The sequence below is a fragment of the Mya arenaria genome, chromosome 2 (genome assembly GCF_026914265.1).
Source record: "Mya arenaria isolate MELC-2E11 chromosome 2, ASM2691426v1".
Taxonomy (NCBI): Eukaryota; Metazoa; Mollusca; class Bivalvia; order Myida; family Myidae; genus Mya; species Mya arenaria.
In genome coordinates this window covers 39331370-39353921 of record NC_069123.1, presented here as the reverse complement: position 1 = coordinate 39353921, position 22552 = coordinate 39331370, and the positions used below count along the sequence as shown (strand labels likewise).

Genomic DNA, 22552 nt, shown 5'->3' with positions numbered 1-22552 from the left:
GTGCGACACTCCACCTCATCATGATAAACCTTCATGGCGATTTTTTTGAAAATCATATTGTGCACAGCCAAGACAAGAATCATTTCAACTTAAGACCTCTAAGGCTGACTCAGGGACATTTGAAGTAAAGACCTGGGTCTTGTGTGCGGCATGCCGCTTAATCATGGTGAACCTTAATGGCAAGGATTTTGAAAATCTTACCATGCATGGTCAAAATACATCATGGACAAGGTTCAGTCTGGACGGACGCTCTGCAGCATGTACTGACACAGCCACATATATCCTGAAACTCCCTCATTGTGACAAGTATGTCTCCCTGTCCACACACAGACTTGACAAAAAGAGTATGCAACATTTATTAAGTAATACAAGTATACATTTTTAACTACATGTATATGAAGCAACATTTGCATTTTGTAACAGTTATGTTATAGTGATCTCTCAATGCCCTTTATACATACAACAATGATGTAATTAATAGTATTTCCTAATCATTTAAAACAATTAAGAGAATTAACAACTACCGGTATATAGGATTCTGCAGATTAAATTTGTGTAGCACCCACTGTCAAACCCAATTTTATACAAATTTTAATGTAAAAGAAGTCACTATGACCTTGACCTTGGGGGACATCTATTGGTCATTTTCAATGTGCATAGCAAGTTCTGAGCACAACAATAATCCTGTGATGAACATTAATACTTTAAACCTTGTAAAACTAGAGCTATCACTGAATATGATTAATTCCCCCACTTAACCACCTACTTGTAAGAAGAAGTATCACTGGGAGTTATGTATGCTCTTTGAATGCTCCTCATAATGTCAGTGAAGAGGCATCATTAAGTTAATGGTCCTACTTTTAATAGAAATAAGGCCTACAACATCTGTGAAATTAGGCATGAAATTTTAAATGAGTTGACCAAACATAAAATAATCCTCACAAACAAAGTTAAGAGAAATGGGAAGTTAAAAAAATAAGGATAACAAGAGCAGTCCTATGCACTGCAATTAGCCTAAATGTGATATATATCTGTATATGAAGTTTAAAGTAAATACCGCAGACTTTTCAAGCTATGCTCCAGAAAAAAATAACAAAAATAACAAAGGGCAATAACTTATTATTATTAGAATTAGGGTTCCTGTGCACTGCACGTTTCGTCAATGGAATCTATCTGTTTATGAAGTTTTAAGTTAATACCTGAAAGACTTTTCAATTTATGCTTCAGACAAGATAAGTCCGGTAAGAAGTAAAAAAATAAGTATAAAAATAATCAAATGGCAATAACTCTAAAAATACCATACACAAAATAATGTTTATTTTGTACAGCACATCCCTTCAACACAGTCAATCTGTGTATTAAGTTTGAAGTCAATATTCATAACATATGGAGTAATGGAGAAAAGTAGACTTGTAAAGATGTCCCAGGATGGGCGTACGTACAAATGTACGGATGTAAGGACAGGACAAGATCATTCCTATATTCCACTACCTTATTGGGGTAAAAAAATAAGGGTATAAAGGAAGTCAGGTTAAAGAACAATTATCATTCAACACATTTATCCAAATGGATCTGGTATGCTTTCTCGTCAGTGAACTGCTGCAGGCACCGGGGACATTCCTCAATTGTTGCAGAACCTGAAATGTTTGACACTTTTTCTTCCATCTGCTGATTTGACAGGTCATTATACAGGGGAGCTATGTTCATTGCCGACCCCTGAGGAAGTTCACCTTTTTGTGGCATTTCTATCACTTTTCCTGGATTGGAACTACTAGACTTCAGTGGAAAAGGAACTTTCGTTTTATCATAAGCTGTAGGTTTGACACTTCCTGATTTGGGGTTGATGTGAGATTTAGAGCTAATCCCAGACTTTGTACTGTTTGTTTCAGAGTTAATATTAGAGCTAAGTCGACTGTCTGTCGACTTCGAAGGTAGTCTTTTCCTATCTTCATTAAACGAGAGTCCCTTTTCCAATGCATTTTTGTCCATCTGCAGAATTTCAAACTGAAAGAAGCACAGAAAATACTTAAATAACTACTTGTGCAACCATGAGATACAACAGTAAATATGATTATGTAATAATAAAAGAGGAATTGAGAAAAATATGACATACCATAATCTGATCTTCAGCCTTAACATTTGTGTCATTTTTAAGAGACTCACACACAGATTGTGGGAAATGTTTTCCTGAACAGATTGCAAGAATTACTAAGTTACTGAAAGCTTACACCATGCAAGTTATTGCTATATATGTATAAATGTACAATATTTCCTTGGACTTTGGCGAACTAGGTTAGTAAGATGATTGGGATAAAATGAAAGGCCATGAATGCATAGTTTGCTGGAATGTTTTGGCATATAAGGTTTGAAAGGAGAACAGTTAATCAACTCAAAACAGCACTGTGAAATGTTTTATAATAAATAATTTTTGTCTTTTATGTGCACGTCCCAAATAAAAAATTCTATATTGTTAACTGATTTTCCATTATGTATCCCCATATGACCCTCCTCTATTTCAGTTTTTAGTGAACAACGTAAATCCTTTTATTCCCCATTATGTATCCAAAGTATTTCTCCCTATGAAAGGATTGAAACCTATCGGTGGTCTCATCTGACAGTCTTATTTGTGGGTTTATTTCCCATTATGCATACCAAGAATTCACCATTATGTGTCCCCAGCATTTCCATTTGTGCGGCCCCAGTATTCATCATTATGTGTCCAGTATTTTCCTATTGTGTCTCCACATAATTCACTATTATGTGTCCCCTGTATTTCCTATTATGTGTCCCCAGTATTTCCTATTATGTGTCCCCAGTATTTCCTATTATGTGTCCCCAGTATTTCCTAATATGTGTCCCAAGTATTTCCCATTATGTGTCCCCAGTATTTCCTAATATGTGTCCCCAGTATTTCCTATTATGTGTCCCCAGTATTTCCTATTATGTGTCCCCAGTATTTCCTAATATGTGTCCCCTGTATTTCCTATTATGTGTCCCCAGTATTTCCTATTATGTGTCCCCTGTATTTCCTATTATGTGTCCCCAGTATTTCCTAATATGTGTCCCCAGTATTTCCTATTATGTGTCCCCAGTATTTCCTAATATGTGTCCCCAGTATTTCCTATTATGTGTCCCCTGTATTTCCTAATATGTGTCCCCTGTATTTCCTATTATGTGTCCCCAGTATTTCCTATTATGTGTCCCCTGTATTTCCTAATATGTGTCCCCAGTATTTCCTAATATGTGTCCCCTGTATTTCCTATTATGTGTCCCCTGTATTTCCTATTATGTGTCCCCAGTATTTCCTAATATGTGTCCCCAGTATTTCCTATTATGTGTCCCCTGTATTTCCTAATATGTGTCCCCAGTATTTCCTATTATGTGTCCCCTGTATTTCCTAATATGTGTCCCCTGTATTTCCTATTATGTGTCCCCAGTATTTCCTATTATGTGTCCCCTGTATTTCCTAATATGTGTCCCCAGTATTTCCTAATATGTGTCCCCTGTATTTCCTATTATGTGTCCTCAGTATTTCCTATTATGTGTCCCCAGTATTTCCTAATATGTGTCCCCAGTATTTCCTATTATGTGTCCCCTGTATTTCCTAATATGTGTCCCCAGTATTTCCTATTATGTGTCCCCAGTATTTCCTATTATGTGTCCCCTGTATTTCCTATTATGTGTCCCCAGTATTTCCTAATATGTGTCCCCTGTATTTCCTATTATGTGTCCCCAGTATTTCCTATTATGTGTCCCCTGTATTTCCTATTATGTGTCCCCAGTATTTCCTATTATGTGTCCCCAGTATTTCCTATTATGTGTCCCCAGTATTTCCTATTATGTGTCCCCAGTATTTCCTATTATGTGTCCCCAGTATTTCCTATTATGTGTCCCCAGTATTTCCTATTATGTGTCCCCTGTATTTCCTATTATGTGTCCCCAGTATTTCCTAATATGTGTCCCCAGTATTTCCTAATATGTGTCCCCAGTATTTCCTAATATGTGTCCTCAGTATTTCCTATTATGTGTCCCTAGTATTTCCTATTATGTGTCCCCTGTGTTTTCTATTATGTGTCCCAAGTATTTCCTATTATGTGTCCCCAGTATTTCCTATTATGTGTCCCCAGTATTTCCTAATATGTGTCCTCAGTATTTCCTATTATGTGTCCCAGTATTTCCTATTATGTGTCCCCAGTATTTCCTATTATGTGTCCCCTGTATTTCCTATTATGTGTCCCCAGTATTTCCTATTATGTGTCCCCTGTGTTTTCTATTATGTGTCCCCAGTATTTCCTATTATGTGTCCCCAGTATTTCCTAATATGTGTCCCCAGTATTTCCCATTGTGTGTCCCAAGTATTTCCCCCTGTGTGTCCCCAGTATTTCCCACTGTGTGTCCCCAGTATTTCCTATTATGTGTCCCCAGTATTTCCTATTATGTGTCCCCAGTATTTCCTAATATGTGTCCCCTGTATTTCCTATTATGTGTCCCCAGTATTTCCCATTGTGTGTTCCCAGTATTTCCTATTATGTGTCCCCAGTATTTCCTATTATGTGTCCCCAGTATTTCCTATTATGTGTCCCCTGTGTTTTCTATTATGTGTCCCCAGTATTTCCTATTATGTGTCCCCAGTATTTCCTATTATGTGTCCCCAGTATTTCCTATTATGCGTTCCCAGTATTTCCTATTATGTGTCCCCAGTATTTCCTATTATGTGTCCTCAGTATTTCCTATTATGTGTCCCCTGTGTTTTCTATTATGTGTCCCCAGTATTTCCTATTATGTGTCCCCAGTATTTCCTATTATGTGTCCCCTGTATTTCCCATTATGTGTCCCCAGTATTTCCTATTATGTGTCCCCAGTATTTCCTAATATGTGTCCCCAGTATTTCCTATTGTGTGTCCCCTGTATTTCCTATTGTGTGTCCCCAGTATTTCCTATTATGTGTCCCCAGTATTTCCTATTATGTGTCCCCAGTATTTCCTATTATGTGTCCCCAGTATTTCCTATTATGTGTCCCCAGTATTTCCTATTATGTGTCCCCTGTATTTCCTATTATGTGTCCCCAGTATTTCCTATTATGTGTCCCTAGTATTTCCTATTATGTGTCCCCAGTATTTCCTATTATGTGTCCCTAGTATTTCCTATTATGTGTCCCCTGTGTTTTCTATTATGTGTCCCCAGTATTTCCCATTATGTGTCCCCAGTATTTCCTATTATGTGTCCCTAGTATTTCCTATTATGTGTCCCCAGTATTTCCTATTATGTGTCCTCAGTATTTCCTATTGTGTGTCCCCAGTATTTCCTATTATGTGTCCCCAATATTTCCTATTATGTGTCCTCAGTATTTCCTATTATGTGTCCCCAGTATTTCCTAGTATGTGTCCCCTGTATTTCCTATTATGTGTCCCCAGTATTTCCTATTATGTGTCCCCAGTATTTCCTAATATGTGTCCCCTGTATTTCCTATTATGTGTCCCCAGTATTTCCTATTGTGTGTCCCCAGTATTTCCTATTGTGTGTCCCCAGTATTTCCTATTATGTGTCCCCAGTATTTCCTATTGTGTGTCCCCAGTATTTCCTATTATGTGTCCCCAGTATTTCCTATTATGTGTCCTCAGTATTTCCTATTATGTGTCCCCAGTATTTCCTAGTATGTGTCCCCTGTATTTCCTATTATGTGTCCCCAGTATTTCCTATTATGTGTCCCCAGTATTTCCTATTATGTGTCCCCAGTATTTCCTATTATGTGTCCCCAGTATTTCCTAATATGTGTCCCCTGTATTTCCTATTATGTGTCCCCAGTATTTCCTATTATGTGTCCTCAGTATTTCCTATTATGTGTCCCCAGTATTTCCTATTATGTGTTCCCAGTATTTCCTATTATGTGTCCTCAGTATTTCCTATTATGTGTCCCCAGTATTTCCTAATATGTGTCCCCAGTATTTCCTAATATGTGTCCCCAGTATTTCCTATTATGTGTCCCCAGTATTTCCTAATATGTGTCCCCAGTATTTCCTATTATGTGTCCTCAGTATTTCCTATTATGTGTCCCCAGTATTTCCTATTATGTGTCCCCTGTATTTCCTATTATGTGTCCCCAGTATTTCCTATTATGTGTCCCCAGTATTTCCTAATATGTGTCCCCAGTATTTCCCATTGTGTGTTCCCAGTATTTCCTATTATGTGTCCCCTGTGTTTTCTATTATGTGTTCCCTGTGTTTTCTATTATGTGTCCCCAGTATTTCCTATTATGTGTCCCCAGTATTTCCTAGTATGTGTCCCCTGTATTTCCGATTATGCGTTCCCAGTATTTCCTATTGTGTGTTCCCAGTATTTCCGATTATGTGTCCCCTGTATTTCCGATTATGTGTTCCCAGTATTTCCTATTATGTGTCCCCTGTATTTCCTATTATGTGTCCCAAATATTTCCCATTATGTGTCCCTAGCCTTCATGTTTCTCCAGTATTTCCCTTTATGTGTCCACAGTGTTTCCAATAATGTGTCCAGTGTATTCGAATTTCCCATAATTTTTTCCCAGTATTTCCCATTATGTGTCCCCAGGATATCAGTATTCCCCATGATTTCCTATTATGAGTCATCAGTATTCAGCGTTTCTTTTTATGAGTCCCCAGTATTTCTCTCTATGTGTTACCAGTATTTCCCATTATGTTTCCCAAGTATTTCCCTATTCTGTGTCACCAGTTTTGAGCTTACCCTCTGTCTAAGCTGGCCAATCTGACTGGTCAATTTGCTCCTCTCATCCTCCACTGCTTTGTTCCTGTTCTTCTCCTCCTGAAGACACTCACTCAGAATCTTGACCTGAGCAACATACAAAGAATATATTTTCAACATAGGATTGCACTATTTAAAACACCTCAAGAGCTTTTGATTATAAGTAACTTCCATGGCCGAGAGAGTAAGACAGGTTCATCCTAACGCGATGGTCAGGTGTTTTTCGGAAACGAGGTTTTCCAAGTTTACGCAGAACACCCTGCTTTAGGGTTGGGATAAACCTGTCTAACATAAGCGCCCATGAGAGATGCTTTTTCTCACGACTCAGTTAAATGAAATAATAAGTAAAAAAAACAATTATTTTATTTTTTCCATAATTTCCATACTTTTTATCTTTTGCTGATGCATGATAAGTATTTCCAACATGGCCAAATATATAGATCTACTTGTTTAGGGTGGGAGCAAACTTTATACATATTCTTTGCTAATTGACTGTGAGATGTTAGGTTATCTAGCTAGAGTTTAGCTTGCCAACATATATCCAAGATATAATAGTATTAAATGCAGGTTACCGGTAGAATCCAGTTTATCTAAAAAAAAAATATCAGGGTGTGTTGTAGTTAGCCTTACCTAAATGTAATTTTTACTAGTAAACGGAGTATTTAAGTCTATTTGAACATGTAAGTTATCATACATAATGTTTCATTTTGTTGTATTCATCCTGTTTTAGCTGTTGCAGCTGCGACATTCTCTCCGCTTCATCACAAAATTCATCACGTTGCTGGCACAAAACCTGCAAAACCCACACAAAATCAGATCCTTTGAGTATAAATTGGAATGTTATATAAATGCACCAGTCAATTGTAACCACGCCCATCCCCAGGTCCAGCCAATCCCGGGGTAAAATCCCCGCCAAATACCCTCCACACCCTAGGGACATCCAAGGTAAGGCCTATTATAATGTACATATTTAAAGCATACATTTTGTGTTTACTTCACATTGATGGTAATTTAAGATAACAGATGATATCTTGTGAGATCTCGTTCATCTCCAGGAAAAGCTTGGCTTAAACGCAGACTTATCCCGTTAAAAGAAGGGATATTTCCTGGCACAAAGCCACACCCATTTCCAGCTATTTTCGGTGCTAAAACAAAACCACTGTATTCACTCAGCACCTGGAAGGTAAAAACACTGCCCATTTCCCAGGCTATCCCCGGTATACACCCAGACCTGGGAGCTGTTGTTACAATTGACTAGTGCATAATGCACTGTTATAACTGAAAGGATGACTGTTGAAAACAGTTATAATCAGTAATATCTGACAGTCTGACAAAACATTCACTTTTTACAATTTTTGTATAAAAATAAAGACAAACAATTGACAAATCATTTTATAAAAAGCATTTGGGTAATATATTTGTATTATTCAATATTTTCACCCAATTGTCAATAAAATAATCTAAATAAATTAAGGCATATTAAAGGCAATGAAAGATAAATCTCAAAATATCGGTATTTTTTTGACACTCTGAACCACCTCAAGTTTGCAAATTCTACATGCAAACTGCATCATTTGCAACCAAACTGTTTCCTAATAAACCCGCATTGTTTATTTTATTAAAATGAACCTCAAACTAGTCAAGAAAATTCCAAACCTACATGTAAGCACTTCACCGTATCATTGTGTGTAAATGTCATTTAGAAAACTAAGTTATTTACCCTGTTTTTCTCCAGAACTTTTTCTAGCTCTGCCTTCAGTCTTTGAATTTCTTTGCTGCTGTCTGGACTGTGAGCCTGAAAAACATCATCATCATCATCATCATCATCATCATCATCATCATCATCATCATCATCACTACTATCATCATCAAACACTGTTTCTCCTATCGTTGTCAATGTTTTTAATGGACAATTTAAAAAACAATTTAAAAAAGCTAAGAAAAATGTTTTTATTCTACTTTTATTGGAAAACTGTAATTATACAGTCTATTTGCTGCCAATTCAATATACAGTAGTATTTAAAAATATATACCATAAATTATATAAGCATGAACAGTATCATTACTGTTTTCATATACTACAAAATTATTCACAACATTTAAAGTTTGTAGAAAGTGCTAATATGAAATAGATGATTGAAGTTTTTTATCATGGACATTGGACTTACTCGATAACTGCATCCTTTCCAGGATAAAATTACATCTGTTATACTTTATGGTAAACTAAAAAATAAATATTTTCTTGCTTTAACGCTTTTCTGAGGCATGCCTGACAATAAACTGTCAAGACTGACATGTACATAGCGCTGACCTTGACTGAATTAGTTATTTCCAAATCCCTTTAAGAGATAGACATGACATTAACAGCAACAAAAGCTAATCCTCTTCAGGGATCAGAATGAATTTGGGCCAGTATATAGATAATGTTAATGTCCAAGCATAAGGTTGTCAGTAAATCAAAGGTCATGGTCACAGTAATCTTGACCACAAAAACAATGTCCATTTAAAAGATTTATATATAGATAATGCATGGACATTGGACGGCTCCTCAAATGTAGCAGGGAGGTGATCATGCCCTGCAGACCACTTTTGCAGATCAACAGATCGACTGCAAAAAACACTATGTTTATACAAAGTCATGCATCAGCCACTACTTTATTATCAACTTATTCTAAATGTAAATTTCTGAATAATAAACAAAATATGTTTTATACCATTGTTTGGTTGGGTATTGTTCCCTGAGCATGCTCTCCTCCAATCATGTTTTCAGCTGTTTTTTCTTTGGTTACTGGGGATGGCTTTGCGGTATTCTGCAACTCATTTCTCACCCTCTGCAACTCTTTCTACATTTAAAGTTATTAACAGTCTTTATTATATCTTGACTTTAAATAAATGTTAACATTAAAGTAATTAGAATTGAAGAAATTACAAGGTTATAAGAAAGGTAGATGGTCAGCGAAACAGCATTTAATTATTGTAAATTATGTTATATATATTATTATTTTTGCCTTACAATAAACTTTGCATGACAAGCTTTGACAAGGACACAATAACAACCAGTGAAGGCTATGAATGTGATTTGTTTTTCTCTAGAGCCTAAATACCTCAAGAGCACCACTTTATCAGTAACACTTGCTATAATGCATTAAGGTGTTTTAAGGAGATATGCACTGACAATGAACATAACATTTGACCTACTGAACCCCAAAATAAATGGGTCATCTATTGGTTACCATTCATTCAGATTTGATAATGATATATCTGATGTGGTACATATAGTATCATCACTCTGGTGAACGAGAAGGTTGGTACTACAGATACATGTATATGAACTTAATAGTCCTAAGTCAAGTGAGTATTGAGTTGTTGCTCAAACAACATCGACCTTGAACTTTGACCTATTGAAACAAAAAATTATAGGAATCATTTACTGGTCAAGGGATAACTTACCAATGAAGTTCCATAGGCCTAGGTCAAAGCATTTCCAAATTATTGTGGTGATGATATTTCACAAAAAATACATTGGGCTCGACCTTGGTCTTTACCTATTGATGCTTTAAACTATTGAGGGCATCCATTTATCAAGTACAATGTACCTCTTAAGTTTATCGTCCTAGGCAACCATTTTCTAGTTATTATGAGAGAAAGTTTTCATAACATTGTTGACCATTACCTTGGCCTTTGACAAAGTTCACCAAAACTATAGGAATCATCTTTTGTCGAGAACAACCTACCACTTAAGTTTCATGGTCCTATGTCAAACCATTCTCAAATTATTGTGCAGAAATGATCTACCAACCTTCGACCAACAAACATCTTGAAAACCTTTATGCCATATCTTCTTCAAAAATGCAATTATATAACACATCAAATAGTATACATCCTAACTCACATGAAGCAGCTCTGTTTTGATTTGAAGGGCGTGGTTTTCCTTCTTCATCTTCTCAAACTCATGACGTTTTTCATGTTCTAAACCCTGTAAATACATGTGTGCATAAAATCTTTACTTTAATGTTTACTGTACCAGAAACAAATATGGTATTACTCTTTGATCAATATAATTTCACTTTTCAAATAACTATAGAAATAATGTATAAGGTTAAAATGAATGAAAGTCATATGTTTACAATTAATTCTTTGGTGAAAGTTTCTACATCCTAACATAGAAGCTTTATACAAAAAGGATGTATGAAGTTGGTTAACACAACCGTATTGAGCTATTTTTTAACGGTTTATTTAACGCAACGTTTTTGAAGTTCGCAAGGCCTTCGTCTGTTTTCACATTCATGTATGCTCAATCGCAACAATCGCGACCAAGAAGCAAGAAATATTCAGAAGGTATGTGGAAACATGTTAACCAGCACATTTTGCTTCTAATTTTTCAAAGATTATATATATTATATAATGATCCAAATTAAAAACCCAAGAATAACATCCATCACCTGTCTCATTTGCAATGAGTGCAAATATTTCTTTGTTTTGGCCAATTCTTGCACAACAGCGTCAAAGTGTATTCTAGCCACCCCTGGTGGTGATTTCAGACTGATCTTCTGAAACAGTCCAGTCTTTACATGTTTTTCATTAATAAAGGATGAATTTTCTGCACCATCACCAAAGCTTCTGAATTCCAAACCAGTCTGTCTGACTTCAGTTTCAGAGCATTGTCTCACTGTATCTGCCAGTCCATCGGAACTTACAAGCTGAGAATTGTAACTTTGTGAAGATGAAAAACTGCTTTCACTGCATTCAGGAAACACAAAGATAGCTGGAGCTGAAGACTTTCTCTTCATGTCATAATCAAAACTCCTCCTGTTAGACTGGGAAGGCTCTGACGTTTGTTGAACGAGTTTTTTCCTCTGTGATTCACAGTCATTCCCACCAGATGAGTTAGTGACACTGACTTCTGGGTGGCCATTTTCATCAATATTGGCGGCCATCTGATTTCTGATCTGTTCCGACATATTCAGCTGCCTTAATAGTTGCTCCAGCACTGATTTTGGAATTTCAATAGTTCCAGTACCTTCTGGACTATTTCGAGGCATGACTAGTCCTCAGCTGGAAAAGAAATTAACAACATTTTTTTGTGTTTTAAATCATTCAGTGACCATACATATAGGCCAGCATTGCACAATATAAAATGGTTATAAGTATTTTTAATTGAATATATTAAATTCTTTAAAATGAAATGTTCTATATATGCTAATGCATTTTAAGCACAAGTAAATGACTGGTTGAACATTGCAGATGAAATGCCAATGTTTGCCTGTTGTTTTTTTCAGTCAATCAAGAAAATGACTCAACAATGTTTAAGGCCAGAGTAAACGGCCATGGTAACCAGTATCTTGCATTATAATTTAGTCCAAGTTTCATATAAATATCTTAAACAGTTAATGAGTAAAGGCCAAAGCTAGACTTTGGCTCGACAATGTTGCTGAAGAAATGAGATGACCTCGACTTTTTTCATAAAAAAAAGATGAAATGATATTATACTTTACTTATCCAGCATATTATACAATGAGTGGTCCTCCAATAACTTGGGCTACCTCTTTGGAAAAAGGCTTAACTATCAGATAGTTGTGGCTTGATTAAGGAGTGCACATTAAGGGTTGCTCTCTGACCTCAGCATTATGACTATCTGTCATAAAAAAGGACGAAATTAAAAGAGATTGGTTCACGGTACAGCCAAAATTGAAAGACCACAAAAACCAGAATGAAAAATCATACAGTTGAATCTGGGCCATATGGTAAACTGATCTGCCAATCAAAACAATAATGTTGTTGTTTTTTAATCTGGGCTGTACATGTGTTACTCAATGATAATCTGAATTTAAAAACTCAATACATATTCCTGAAACTGTCATTTAGTGATGGTATAGAACATATTTTTGCAATGACATATTTTGTTCTGCAAGTGCATTACAGTATGACATGACAGTGTATCATAAGAATATGATAAATCATGACATAAAATAATTCAGTATACCGTAATGAAAAAGTTAGGAGGTTTTCAAAGCAAACTATATGTGAATACATTTTTTCATACTTGCGTCTAAAAATACTTTAATATTTCACCAACTTAGACCTGCTAAAAAAATCACCCTGAATACAACCAAAATCACCCTGAATTTTCAGCCTTTTGAACAAATCCCCCTGAATGGTCTCCAGAAAATATGGCATGTATGAGAAAACCCTTGGTATGTTGTAATCATTGCCATATGTTGGTCCATCACAGGATTCCTGTCATTATTTGCCAGCATAGGTGTGAATTAGTCCAAATAATTGTACATTCACATATTTTTTACGGATTTTGATATGTCAAATCCTAGAATCCAGTATAACACATATATTATTTTAGACTAAGGTGTGAATAAATCAGTTGCTTGTCTTTCAATGCCAATATTTGGCAAAATATTTTGAGTAAAATCCAATCCTCAGCCTAGTCCAACTAGATCGCTGTCAACGAGTCTTTTGACAATTTTTTTACTATGGCAGACATGAAAAACATGGAATACATAAGAGATATTTGAATGATAAAACAGGATCCCTGATCGCTCATTATTGTAGCTAATCTGCAGTCTAGTCCAAATAATTGTACGTTGACGGATTTATTTTACGATTTTTGATATGGCAAATCCTTCACTCAGTGATTGGAAGAATCCCGTATAACACATCTATTATTTTAGACTAATCAGCAGTCCAACTGGCAATATTTAATTGATCAGTCCCTTAGCCATAAAAATTGTACGTGGACGCATTTTTGCGATTTTTCATATGGCCAATCCTTCACGCGATTAGAAGAATCCCGTTTTTAATGTCTATTCTCTCACACTTTATTAATCAGTTTCTACAGTGTTATAAATGTACGAACAGGGAACAGGCATCAATAAATGAATTTGATTTTGTTCTTTACAAACTACCACATTTGATATGTACAAGTTATCAGATCAGCAATTAATAAAATATAATATTATTTTTTATTTCATATTAAAAAAAATGATGAATTTCTCTGATTTGTTTTATTTTTCTTCAAATCTAAATGTTCAACCTCTCTTTGTTTACTTCCGGGTTCTTGGGGAAAACCGGGACCAGGGAAAACCCATAAAGAGAGCTAGACTACATTAACATTTGAGACAAGAGGGTTAGTGGAACCGATATAGTCCTGAAGTCGTATTCCGTGGTAACTTTTAAGTGTCATAAGGTTAACAACCAGGCGATTGAGATTTACAAAGACACACAGTTTTGATAATATGTTAACATGAGTGAAGTCCGATTTAAAGGGTTATTAGAGTGTACAACATCAGTATTACATGTCATAGTTTTTTATGATTAAAAGGGTGTTACATATGTATACTCATTGTGGTGTTTGAGTAGTGTAAATAATACAACAGAGGCTACTTCTGGTGGTGGTGGTGGTGGTGGTGGTGGACGACGATCACGACGATCACGACGACGACGGTGATGACGATGATGATGATGATTAAGGTTATGACAGGTTCATTTAAAGTAACACGCAGAAAAGGCTAAATGTTGACGAGTACAAAATTGAAATTCATATTTTTTTATTATATGAACAATTGATATTTATATATAACTCTTCCGAACAACAATTTTTGTCCGTTAACCGTAAGATAAAGATTAAAGATAACCATATATTCCCGAGAATCAAATATTTAGGCGAAATGAACAATTACCATATATATATATATATATAATTATATATATATAGTTCCTTACCCAAGGCTTTATACCAGAAGAAAAATAATTATTGTAAAAATCGAAACTCTGAAAACTGGGAAAAGTATTGGTTAGCATGCAACTTTGTTACTGGTATGAAGAAAACATACACGATAAATACTTTCAAGAAAGGTGTGTTGGCGGTAGTAAATCTACTAATTTTGGAGGAACTATCAAAGTATATTTATCTTAAATATCGAAGCTCAGTCAAAACAGAATGATGTCAAATGGAAAAGAAAATATCGCTACTAACAATAGTGATGTTGCAGAGGTTTTCAATGACATTTTCACAAATGTTCCTAAAGGATTGGTCAAAATTATGTTTTGAACTCTGATTATTACTATAGTTTGTCTTAAATTCAATACAAGATGAGTGTATATATTGCTTTGCCAAAATTTGATTTAAAATAAACCTACAAATAATAACAACAATTTAAAAAATAATTAACAATTTTGACTCGAAGAAGGCCACTGGGTAGTAAGATATCTGTTAAACTGTTGAAAGAGGATATTGTCCCACACTTGACCTATCTCGGGCTTATTCACATCATTAAGTACTGGTGTCTCCACTGAACAAGTTGAACAGGCACAAGTAACTCTAATCTAAATGTAGAACGATCCTTTGGATAAATGTAACTACATACCGATCAGCATCTTGCCTATTTCTTCCCATTTTTTTAGAACGTATCAAGCGAGCAACTGTCTGCATATTTTAGCAATATGTTTTATGACCTTTTAATGATCTGCTTTTAGAAAGAACCATGGTCGCCAAACTATATTGCTAAGACTCATTGGGGACTGGAAACTTGCTTTAGAAAGTAATGAATACGTTGCTGTCAGCCTCATAGACTTGTCTTAAGAATTTGACGGTCTACCTCATAATACTAAATAATTACTTCATAAACTGACTGCGAATAAATTTTTTGACAACTCAACAAAATTATGGGAGTCAAAATTATTTTACTGATAGAAAACAGTTGTTAATTCATAGACTGACATTCAAAAGGGTGTCCCCCCAACGATCTATATTAGGGCTATTGCTTCATATTGTTTTCTTATCAATGATTGTTTATGTTTTATCCACAGAGACGCCCTATACAACTATGGAGAAAATGGCTGTCAGACTTTTCAACCCCAAGACTTTTCAACCCCTTTGTGATTTGTGAAATCAAAGACTTTTCAACCCCTTTGTCATTTCAACCCCTAAAAGTGCTAAGACTTTTCAACCCCCCTCAAAACAAAGACTTTTCAACCCCTAATAAACGAAGACTTTTCAACCCCTTAAATTCTCACCTTTTTATATACTATAAAATATACATAAGAACACATGCTCATACAATATTTCATAAATTATTACATGGAAATAAGTATAAAAAAGAATGACTGTTCATTTAAAGCTGTTTAGTCTAAATCTATCTCCCTAAGGAAATTCTCACACATTATACCATGTGCATGGTACTGCTCCCACAATAATTGAAACAGAATATATATTTCTTTCTTTTAGTTTGTCCAAAATACATAGAATTAATAAGCATTTTTTAAAACATATTGTTTCATCAATAAAAAAATACACCTAAATGTGTTGAACTTCAAATAAAATTCTTCACAATTTTTCAAAATATCTATATTCAGCAGAAATACAAAAGTATACATAGAGTTTCAAATGCTTTCAAATTACAAATAGAATAACATAGAATAATAATTATATCAAGCCTAGATGAAACATTTTTAAACAGTGAATAAACAACATTATGGCCGGAAGAGTAAAAGGGGGTTTATCTCTTAGTGCTAAATGCTTTTAAAATGTGTTGATAAAATGTTACAAACGTAACTCAGTGTGACATAAGATTTTATTAACGTTTTTTTCTCAGATTAAAAAGAATCATTCTATTATTAAAGCTGCACTCTCAGATATTGAACGTTTTGACAACTATTTTATTTTTTGCCTTGGAACGAGCCAATTTTAGCAAAAATCCATGGAAACTAGTGATACAAGACTGCTGACAAAAAAATAGATATCGCAGATATTTATGTTTAAGTTCCAAAATTGATATCTTATGCATTTTTCTTAATCCGTTAGAAACGGCTTAAGCCATAAAACATTAATTTTCAAACGAAAATTTGTAAATCTGCGATCTGATCTTTTGTCAGCAATTTTTTATAATTGGTTTGTAGATATTTACGCAAAAATTTGCTATTTCCAAGACAAAAAAATAAAAAAAGTTGTGAAAATGGTATATCTGTGAGAGTGCAGCTTAAAGTGGTTTATATGTAAAAAATGCTATAAGCATTGTATTGTTTTTTTGCAATTAAAGAATGGGATGAAGGTCGCACATCCATTAATGGGCAGCAAGTGTGACATGGTCATAAATTCTTAAGGGATTAAGGGGCTTCATGATACCTTTTTATTTAGGTTATAGTGACTTGAAAATGACAGTTCAAATTAAGGTTGTAATACCCTGATGGCCATCATTTTAAACTATGAGCAGCTTGTTAAATGTTGTGTATGATTTCCGGATTTAAAAACTGAACAAAAATAATTTTAACTTATATACCCTATCCCCAGTGCTCAGAGTTATTAGATAATACTTTATTGATTTCATTATCAGCAACTAAAATTGAACTGTACTGAAATAGCAATATGGTACTACAACAAAATCTTTTGACTGCTGACCTTTTTTTAAAAGCAATAAAAGTTTAACAAATGTTCAAGTAGAGGTTTAATGGGTGTTCTACTAGCAAATTATGGAGATTGCTCCGTAAATCCTTCTATGCATTTATTTTCTTTTGCAATTTTCTTCTCAATTCTATTATTTAAATATATACTCACATCATCACGTCAGGTATTGCAACTAATGGCTAGATGTAGGGGTTGAAAAGTCTTTGAAATAGGGGTTGAAAAGTCTAAGGGTTGAAAAGTCTTCGTTTTGAGAAGGGGTTGAAAAGTCTTGGGGTTGAAAAGTCCTGCTCCCGAGAAAATGGCTGTCAGACTTTTCAACCCCAAGACTTTTCAACCCCTTTGTCATTTATGAAATCAAAGACTTTTCAACCCCTTTGTCATTTCAACCCCTAAAAGTGCTAAGACTTTTCAACCCCACCTTAAACAAAGACCTTTCAACCCCTAATAAACGAAGACTTTTCAACCCCTTAATTTATCACCTTTTTAAGAAAATAACTACAGCAGTAAACAATTTATTTTGAAATTTCTTTTAAAAATCAAGAATATATTAAGACTAAAAATATAACAGACAAAAAAATGTAATACATTCAAAATATACATACTTGAAACACATAATAATACTATAATTAATTAAATATTTACATTGAAATAAATAAAAAAAAATGCTTGACTGTCCATTTAGCTATTTAGTCTCTTAGCCATAAATCTTCCCTATCTCCCTGAGGAAATCCTCACACAATATATTATGTGCATAGTACTGCTCCATAAATTAATTGAAACAGCGTTTGTTTTTCTTTTAGTTTTTTTAAACACTTTTTTAAAAACATTTTGTCATCAATAAACAAGACAATAAAATTAGTTGAACTTTAAATAAAAATCTTCATAATATTTCAAAATATCTAGATTTAGCAGACAAATACAAAAGTATACATTGAGTTCAAAGATGTTAAAAATGTATTATAGATAGAGTTCCAAATGCTTTCAAATTACATAAGTGTAACATAAGATTTTATTAACGTTTTTTTATTTCTCAATTTTCAAAAAAGTAAGGACATTCTATTATAAAGTGGTATATATGTAAAAAAAGATGCTATAAACATTGTATTGTCTTTTCATATATGCAATTAAAGAATGGAATGAAGGTCGCACATTCATCAATGGGCAACATGTGTGACATGGTCATAAATTCCTAAGGGATTAAGGGGCTTCATAACACCTTTAAATTGAGGTTATAGTAACTTGAAAGTGACAGTTAATTAAGGTTCTAATATCATGGCCATGATTCCGAACAATGGGCAGCTTGATACATTTTGTGTATGATTTTCAGGATTTAAAACCAAACAAAAAATATATTTTATTTAATTATACCCACAAACTCTGAATTTTTAGATAATACATTATCAAGAACTATAATCAAACTGTACTGAAATAGCAATATGGTACTACAAAAAAAGTTTCCACTGTTGACCTTTTTTAAAAGCAATGAAAGTTTTATAAATGTTCAAGTTCAGGTTTTTATTGGCATTCTACAGGCACAAAAAGGAGAAAGTTCCGTAAATTCTTCTTTGCATTCATTTTCTTTTGCAATTATTCAAATTTGTTATTCAAAGAACAAAATTATGGTAATAACTTTGTACATAATATATGTGAATTCGCTGAAATATGAAATATCGTTCAGAATAATACAACAATTGCATGTTCGGGGTAACCAAACATCAAAATCTTACTTTACCGTACCATTGTTAATTTTCGGAATATTATTTTGAAAAACACTAACCATCAAGTGCTTAGTAAATCAAGGCAAAGCCTTTGTAAATTTCATCCAATACTTTGGAGAAAAATGTAACCAATAAGCCAAACAAATCTTTAATTGTATTTCAATAACAATTGGTTAGGTTTGTTGCAACACCTGGCTGACAAAAATAATAGGGGTTGAAAAGTCTTTGATATAGGGGTTGAAAAGTCTTCAATATGGCTATCAAAATATTTCAACTAGGGGTTGAAAAGTCTTTGATATAGGGGTTGAAAAGTCCAAACAGGTAGGTGTTGAAAAGTCTTTAAAATAGAGGTTGAACAGTCTAAGGGTTGAAAAGTCTTCGTTTTGAGAAGGGGTTGAAAAGTATTGGGGTTGAAAAGTCCTGCTCCCGAGAAAATAACACCATCTTCTTCCACTATCCTCGGTTTGACGAGCTTATCAATTGTGCTATGCAGGACGTCCGAGAGCAGGATTCTTGTTGACTGGATCTAGTTCAACTGTATATGCAAGCCGAACCCTGACAAATTCCAGGTTATTGCTATGGGCAAGAAAACTAACAGCATGTCTCATGTTTTCATTGCTGGAAACACACATACCTCTTGTGATGAAGTTCTTGTCAGACAGTTAGGAGTGGACATTGACTGCAAGTTGAAGTTTGATACTCACATCAGTAAAATTGTGTAAGAAGGCTGCACAGCAATCTACAGAAACAAGCTCAGAAGCCAAAAGTTTAAAATAAACAAAAACATATTTATGACATATATTCGTTTAATGTGTGTGTTGTTGTTGTTGTTGGGAGATCATATACGTGTATTCCATTTGAATAAAATCGTCCAAGTACATCTAGGTAATTGACCCCCCCCCCCCTTTCGGCACTCGCCAAAAATCGCCTGCTGTACTGTATGCCTAGACTCGGTGTTTGATCGACGTATAATGAAATGCGAGTATATTAATTAGCATTCACCCCTCCTACACGCAGTCTTCTTAGACATTGCACTACGGTATACTATGTATTGATAGAATCTGACCTCATCCAAGTAAGTTCTGGAAAGTTTCATAATTTTACGCAAGGTAAGAAGAAAGCTAGGGGAGAATTGACAGAAAAACAAAAGTCCAGTCTAGAAAGCCTTTATCATACTCTCTCAATACTGGAAAGCAATAATTTTTGGATTTATTTTAAGATGCGGGTTAAATTTCCGTACATCACATATTTTCGCGACATTTTTGTCTGTAATGTTTGTAAACATTACATAGTATCCTTAATCTTTCAGTAGAACGATTTCATTTTAGTCGTACCTTTAAGTCGCATCTACATATTTAAGTAAAATACTGTGTTTTTATTTATCTAAATATCCAACTGTCAAAGACTAATTATGAATGGTGTAATCGAAATAAGGAAAAGATCTTGTTAATGTTATAGATGTTACATTTGTACATGTTTTATCATGTAATTGATTCATAGTCTAGAACATTCTAGATTCATATCAAATTGATAGTGACTTCATATTAATGACATGTATTTTCTTCATTTTGGCTTTTTTCAGTCTCAAGTTGTTGTCATTCATGTTCTGGAAATAGCAGCACACGATGACAAGCAGAATATTTTGCTGGGGTGGTAACCAGAATGGTCAACTTGGCATAGGCAACTTGGAAGAGGACAAGGTAAGACAGTTGATGATGAAGAATTATAAAGATTTTACTACATATTTGGTTGTATGTTAGAGCAGATTAACAATCATAATAGCAGGGCATTCGTGAGGGGGGCTACTTTGGCAAATTCCCAGACTTCGCTCATTTGTATCATCAAAGCAACATTGACTTCACTGACAAATTTTAGATCACCGTAAAATCGGTCCATTGGAGAGTATTTGGCGGTTGTCCCCCATCAGTCAAAACATCACTATTCACCATTCATAATAGGTAATCTTCTTATCCGATAATTGGGCCGTGTATCGTCCAATTATCGAAACTTTGTCAAAGCTTGAGCTATTAAAAGTCAACCAATCAGAATGTATATTGAGAAGAACCAGATCAAATGAAAAATGTTCGTTAAAATGCAATGAAAGGCCACATTATTATTAAAAATCTTGACAAACATTAATAAAGTTGAAAAATAATTGATATATCATAATATGTATTGTACAAACAATGCAAGACATTTTAAACAATGTTGAAGCAGATGATCATTGGCAAGGTGGCACTAAGAAAATCCATAACATGACTTATAAACAGATATTTGATAGTTTTTAGTGAAATTTTCATAATAAAATATTGTTTTGTTATCACACAACTATTTTTTTTGCTCTATGTAGTGGTTAGTATGTATTTTCCTCATGTATACGGTGTCAGAAAACGGTGAGTTTGCCATTTTGTCAGAACAATTTACAGAGTTTATTTCACAACCTTTTCTGTTATGTTTTGGTAAATTATTGTGATTTTAAATGCGCCCCCCTGCACTTAACATTTCAATTATGAGGTCATTCTGATTGTTTTAAATCCTTAGCTGTCTTTGTTTATGTTTCATTTTAGATGATATTTGTAAATAAACTATGTGACATAGACAAGTACTCTTTTGCCAAAAATAATTCTTTCTTTTATGAACATTTCATATAGTAGAAACAATAAATTTGAATGTGAATACAAACTGAGGTGTGTGATATGGCATAGTAATAGTATTTGTATCAGGTGTTACGAAAAGTATCACTTCTCCTAAAAGTCTCCCAATTTCTCCCTAGTTGGCTGGAGGGAGAAGTCACTTCTCCCAAAAATTTCAGCAGAGTGAGAGCACTGAATATATGAGACTTACAAAATTGTTATACTGTTCTTCTGTTGACTTACACTACTTACCAGCTGAACTAACTAGACAATGGGAAGACACTAAACTCTCTATGTTATTTGCTATATTATATAACATGTAAATTTCCAATAAAAGCATGAAAAAGAATCGTCATACATGACGTTTGTAAGCGGTATCAACCAAATTGGATCACTTTATTTCACTGGACTTAATTTAACCCTTGATTACATCTATTTATTTACTGTATTCAGCTTATACATCACTAAATTTGATAAGGTTGGAAATGTATCTAATGTTTGGAAAGTAAATAAGTTGAAATTTGAAAAGAATGAAATAGCATCTGATCAAAACAATGACTGTTAAAGATTTAAAAACAGCGCATTTTTTTCATCTACATGTAGGGGCTGCTGTCCATAGACTCTTATCATTACTGCAATATTTGTTAATAAACAGCCCTGAAGATGGTGACTTTGATGAGATTTGGGACATTTTTAGTTGAGGGCCATATAAGATTTTTACTTTAAGAGAATATCCAATAGGGTTTAATCTTATGAAATGAGAAAACACAAATAACCCAACATAAGGCAGAAGTTGACCTTACATTATAGATATTAATGGGGTGTAACAAAGGATGTAGGGCATAGAAACAATGATAATCATTAAAATCAATGGTGAAGGTAGTCAGGTTATTGTTTATTTAAAATTTCATACCAATACAAGTCTTAATTCATTTAAAAAAAAAAAATCAACAAAATGTGAAGTATGGTAGGTCATTGACCATTGACCTCCAAGTCAATGTAAACATCATGACAAAAATACTGCGAGACCAACAGTTGTGTGACTCCCGGGA

General features: G+C 34.2%; 2 protein-coding genes across 6 annotated transcripts in view; one reads left to right on the top strand and one right to left on the bottom strand.

The window, feature by feature from the left end:
- Positions 1 to 340: 340 nt before the first annotated feature.
- LOC128223396 (uncharacterized) lies at positions 341 to 13849 on the bottom strand. 4 transcript variants are annotated; one of them, XM_052932686.1, is made up of 8 exons: positions 13781 to 13849; positions 11178 to 11790; positions 10628 to 10711; positions 9450 to 9578; positions 8456 to 8530; positions 7430 to 7528; positions 6718 to 6822; positions 341 to 2004 (listed from the first exon to the last, which is right to left on the bottom strand). In XM_052932686.1, exons 2-8 carry the CDS (start codon positions 11775 to 11777, stop codon positions 1546 to 1548), a joined length of 1551 nt encoding a protein of 516 aa, XP_052788646.1. In that variant the 5' UTR covers positions 11778 to 11790; positions 13781 to 13849; the 3' UTR covers positions 341 to 1545. The 4 variants fall into 4 exon arrangements, with proteins under 4 accessions (XP_052788646.1, XP_052788653.1, XP_052788640.1 ...); XM_052932693.1 differs by lacking the exon at positions 13781 to 13849 and adding an exon at positions 12855 to 13653; XM_052932680.1 differs by lacking the exon at positions 13781 to 13849 and adding an exon at positions 12231 to 12798.
- Positions 13850 to 19912: 6063 nt separating this feature from the next.
- LOC128204225 (probable E3 ubiquitin-protein ligase HERC4) overlaps positions 19913 to 22552 on the top strand; it is a 37590-nt gene continuing 34950 nt past the window's right edge. Inside the window, exons 1-2 of one of the 2 annotated variants that reach the window (XM_052905618.1) lie at positions 19913 to 19976; positions 20450 to 20567. In XM_052905618.1, coding sequence (XP_052761578.1) covers positions 20493 to 20567 — 75 coding nt within the window. In that variant the 5' untranslated portion in view covers positions 19913 to 19976; positions 20450 to 20492. The remainder of the gene's footprint in view (positions 19977 to 20449; positions 20568 to 22552) is intronic. The other variant, XM_052905623.1, reaches the window with a different exon arrangement.